Source organism: Aspergillus pseudoviridinutans (genome assembly GCF_018340605.1).
Source record: "Aspergillus pseudoviridinutans IFM 55266 DNA, scaffold_11, whole genome shotgun sequence".
Classification (NCBI taxonomy): Eukaryota; Fungi; Ascomycota; class Eurotiomycetes; order Eurotiales; family Aspergillaceae; genus Aspergillus; species Aspergillus pseudoviridinutans.
Genome location: NW_025091291.1, coordinates 96,796 through 101,709, shown reverse-complemented (window position 1 = coordinate 101,709; position 4,914 = coordinate 96,796). Strand labels below are relative to the sequence as shown.

At 46.8% G+C, this 4,914-nt stretch overlaps 1 protein-coding gene across 1 annotated transcript; it reads left to right on the top strand.

Annotated features, from left to right (window-relative positions):
* Positions 1 to 258: 258 nt before the first annotated feature.
* Positions 259 to 711, top strand: Asppvi_002019 (uncharacterized protein; the record flags this gene model as incomplete). Its single annotated transcript, XM_043307552.1, has 1 exon — positions 259 to 711. One exon carries the CDS (start codon positions 259 to 261, stop codon positions 709 to 711), a length of 453 nt encoding a protein of 150 aa, XP_043163487.1.
* Between the last annotated feature and the right edge of the window lie 4,203 nt (positions 712 to 4,914).

Sequence of the window (4,914 nt, the reverse complement as noted above, 5' to 3'; positions counted from 1 at the left end):
CGCCATATCATTGGCTAGACATATGAGTCATCATTGGTCAGGATGCAATCAAGCACTAGCTGAATCAGGTAAAAGGATGGATGGGGCTGACTGTCTGCAATCCTACTGGCTGGCAATTTCTAAACAAAATGATACTATTTGAAACCGTCGCTGCACCATTGGACTTTAGAACCTCGGTTCAATAGGATCTATAAATCGTATCACCCAGCCCCTTCCTCCAATGTCTTGTTGTAAACTTCCTCCTTCGTCTACCTCGAAATGTCGAGCACCACTTCAGCGAATGTGAATGGAAACCGGGCTACGCACAAAACTGCGGGAAGGAAACGAAGAAGAGTCCAAAGTGGCCTACCTGCCAGCGACTATGAGCCACTTGTTGTTGTAAGTCAATCCTACAAGTCTCAGTTCAATGTTGACATGAATGAAAACATAAAGAACGGAGAAGGGACAATCGAAGATCACGCGCTTTGCGACTACGTTATGAACAGGAATCGTGAGGAACTGGAAAGTCTCAGGAGCAAGCTTGCTGCATGCCGCAGAGAGTATCTCGAGCTTGAGGAAAGATATGAGAAGCTCAGCGACGAGCACGGCCAATGCCCTTACTGGCTACAAAGAAGAGAGGACCAGGCTATGACCGCCATGGAGAAACTGGAAGAGATCACACAAGAACTCGAGGAAGCTGAAAATGGACGATGCATGTGCAAAAATGATTGAGAGCCTAATATCTGATATATCTAGAATCTATCAATACAACGGGGTTTTCAAGACACCATGATCTCTACAGGCCCAAATATGTTCACATTTATCCAAGGCAAGAAGTATTTGTACCGCTGGTACAAAGCTGATTGTTAGGGAGCAATCTGGTGGAGCGAGAAGGAAGGTTCCAATCAGCAATATCTACTTTGAGAAAGAGGGGTCTCAACTATTCACCGAGCTGCAATAGACCCCATCTACATAAATGTTGACCTGCCCGTCATGATTTCAAGCAAATGTTCGAACGTATACAGAGACAGCCGTCCATTAAAGAGGACAATGTTGGTGTCAGTGTGCATCATCAAGAGTAGGTTAGGAAATTTAGTATTAGACGGCGCTCCAAAATCAAAATGTGTCATATAGGATCGGAGAGTTGACTATCACGTGCGACTGCCATCTTGAGAAGCGTTGGATGCTTTGTCCTATTGTCCTATTCAGCAATCCCGCTCAATCCTTCTGATTATCTCCTGAAGTTCCATGGGACGGATATGGGGTCAGTTGGGTTTAGCAAGGCGACTTCGTTGATTCCACGCCTTTACCTTCAGAACCCCAAAGACGCTCCACCAAGGTGTTATAATTGCTTTATTATTGGACGTCCTGGTACTTGGCCAATCTCTCGTTCTGGATTGACTTGTAGCCAATATTTGGGCGCTATCGATTTTTGTGGTGGTCACTAATCTGCTTCGGGAAATCGTGGCGTAGTAATAAAAATAATCAAACAAAGGAACACCAAAAGTCATATTTCACGTCGCAGCTAGGCATATTTCTAACTGGAAATTCATATATGTGATCATCATCGCAAGCTTAAAGCCGGATCCACCTAAAACCGTGCATCGACCCATTTACATACCATCAGAGGAAAGTTAGCTTGTTCCAATAAAAACTTTCATGGGCTGGATGTGGAAGACAGACGTGCTGAGACAAATGAGCTCTTGCCGGATCCCAATTGATTTCCTGCTAAATGCGCAAGGCGACAAGCGGCTTGGTGCTCCTACTGAGCACCCACGATCGCGCGTGGATTCACGCCTTTCGCCACCCGATCCAGGCTCAGAGTGAGTAATATACATCTATGACCCCACCAGATTTTATAACATCCGCTTATTTGGCAGGTATCACCAAGAACTCTCGGCGAAATACTCACCGCCAGCCAGCAATGCTACGGAAAAGCCAATCAATGAGCGTCCAGATGCCAACAGCTATGTTTGCCCGCTTAACGCTTGTGGACTTCGATTCTCCAGTTCGAGGCTTCTCTCAAGTCACTACAGGAAGGCCCATTTGGTGACAGACTGCTGCTCTTAAGAATCACTTCGAGAAGCCCTGATGTTGCCCCGCCGCTTCCCCCTTAGAGGAAAATCCAACAAATAGACTAATACCCGCAAGAAAGTAATGCAAGCAGTGGTCACTGTTCAGCAACATTTCATCACCCACCACTTAAGCGAGATCATTAATTTGTAAATACAGGAAAATGGTTCATGATGATTTGTTGGCAAATCTTCCAGGCTCTTTCAGAAACGACGCGCGTAATGTGTGTTATCTCTTAATTATGTTCTTTTTATATGTGCGTCTAACGAGTGATGCCCTTCTATCTTTCTTAGCCCTGAAGGGTGCATGATGCCAGGTAACTACGGTTGCAGCTTTTGTGATCCCGCAGCGGTAGCCCACAGCTACGCATCCAGATCCTAGTGGTCGAACTGGTCATAACCCTCAGCGCTGAGGAATCTACTAGATAGTACTACCACCACAGCCTCCTTCGGCCGCAGCGGGATCATGATTGGATACCCAGAACACCGTTACAACTGGTAGCTGTCAAGATCCTAATCTGACTCTTGGCCCAGTGTTGAGCTGAATGAAGACCTTCCCCTCTCCCTCAGTAACCGTGCTGTGAGAGCAAGGCACGTGAAAGGGACACTGGTCCCTTGGACTTTGCAGACATCGGTCGAAAGCCACCCTTAGTGTAAAATCGAATGCAATGCACTCTTGGGCCAGGTAGGAGTATCTTCTTTGAACAATCATCCAATCTGCGCTTATTTTTCTCTCCGTTTGGCTAGAACTCTATCTGCCTGGTCCCGTAACCTGAATATATGCTTCCACTCCATTTTATGAGTCTTTTGATCCTGCCAGTTTATAATACAGGATCGAGCAAAGCCAAATGCGCCCGCCCAATAGTCGCATCGCAACCAGCCTTTCCGGACGGCACATGTTAACTAGGAGTTGATCTTGAGGATACTCTCGACGATTCTTAGGATTACTGCATCCATCGGTCAGTAGGTCTTATGGAGAGGGCTCAACTGGAGGGTTGTACCTTAAGGCAGCTGGCATTTAATCGGATGTCTAATCATTCAGTGTAATTGATTTTACCACCGACTCGACTGTCCGATGATTGCACGGCATCAGCTCCACGACACGTTTTGGATCCTGAAGGCATTCAAAATCCTCATCTCTGAAAATTCGCAATGGAACTTTGTAGGCACGACTGTCACCCTCATCCAAGGCGATCTGGTGAGCGGTGTACGCATTGAAGCATTTTAACATGTCGTATACGACGGGCACGTTCTTTGACCAAGCCGTATCGACCGGATTCGAACTCCGCTGGTCTTCCAGAGTCATCTCCTCTGCCCACATGCGCAGCTTCCCGTGAAGACATATCTCAATAGAATTCTTCGTCACCACAGACACTCTCAGTTCCTTGACGGTGGTCAAATACGTTAGAGCAGCCCTCAGTACCACCTCAGGTTTTCCTGATGCTGCACATATTTTAATACAGTCCTTGAGGGATATAAAGCGTTCTAGACTGAGGCAGCTGATGCACCCCCCGGGGCTGCTGAAGTGTCTCCTCGTTATCTTTATTGGCGCCATCCCTTCCCTGTCGGGTGTACGCACGGAATGGTGAGCAGCGGTCTTGGATCAAACTCGGTGGTGACGTGAGCGAAAGGCGTCGTTATCAACTCGTGGCCTAAGGCTTATATATCCGATGATATTCCGACCCCTTCATTCTCATCCTTGCCGATCCATTCTATTTCCACTGCGCAAGAAGGGCCAGACAGGGATAAAATGTGTTAGATGTCTCGTTCCCCCGTCGTACGATGCAGTTATACTACTCCTTGGAATGTACCCATACGGGATCCGGTCAAACCAAACGGTACTTTTTCCCCTTGCTGATAACTACCTTAGTTCGGATGGTAGTGCTCTGATGCTAGTTTCACTAAGACACGTCGATGACTATCAAGCGTGATGCCTGGAAATGTCAAATAAACGATACACAATACGCCCTTGATCAAAGACGAGGCAGCTTAATGAGACAAGAGTAACATGGAATGTGTGCGCCTTGCTGGGCAGAGTTGCAATAACAGGTTATAGAGATGAATACCACAGTATGAAAGAATGCCGCGAGGTTGTTGCGCCGGGACCTGCTGGGTTTTGTGAGTCTGACGCGACATGCCTCCTGTTGAATTAGATTACCGCTTACCGAATGGAGAAATTCGGCCATTCCTTCGATAAACCTTCCAGTATAGGTGATTCGGCCAAGATGATCATGCATACACCAGAAATCTATGGAATCATGATTACAAATTCGATATCACTGATGCAGGAGCATTTTCGAATCTGAATACCTTCATTTTCCAGGCTATAAATATGGCCTAGATAGTCATTCGTTGAAGAGAATCAGACCTTCATTTGATTTCGATCTCTCATACAAATTCTTAGTCATCCGAAAACATTACTAGCGTAGACGAATTCAAAAGTTATGAGCCCGGCCTGCCCTTAGGAGACGTTCGGGAATCGATTGAGGCTATTCCCCCGGTTTGGCAACTAGATATTGGATTGAGAGATATCTCAGGGAATTGGACGAGATCTCTCACTGGATTGCTTGCCTAATCGGGAAGAATTGAGGCCATATCGACGCCGCCGTCACCCATAGAAGCCAACATGGACTACTACGCTGAACCGATGCCTTCCACATCCACCACGAAGGTCTCCATCTCGCTTAACACGCCAGATGATTGGTGGAGATGGAATTCTCACATTCTTGGATTAGCGCGAGCCAATAGAGTATTGGATATCTTGCTGAAGAAGGAACCTCGGCCAGTTGAGCCGATCCATCCAGACGATTTCGATTCTGGATTGACCAATCAGAGAGCTGCTCCAGCCGAACGAGCAGCAGAA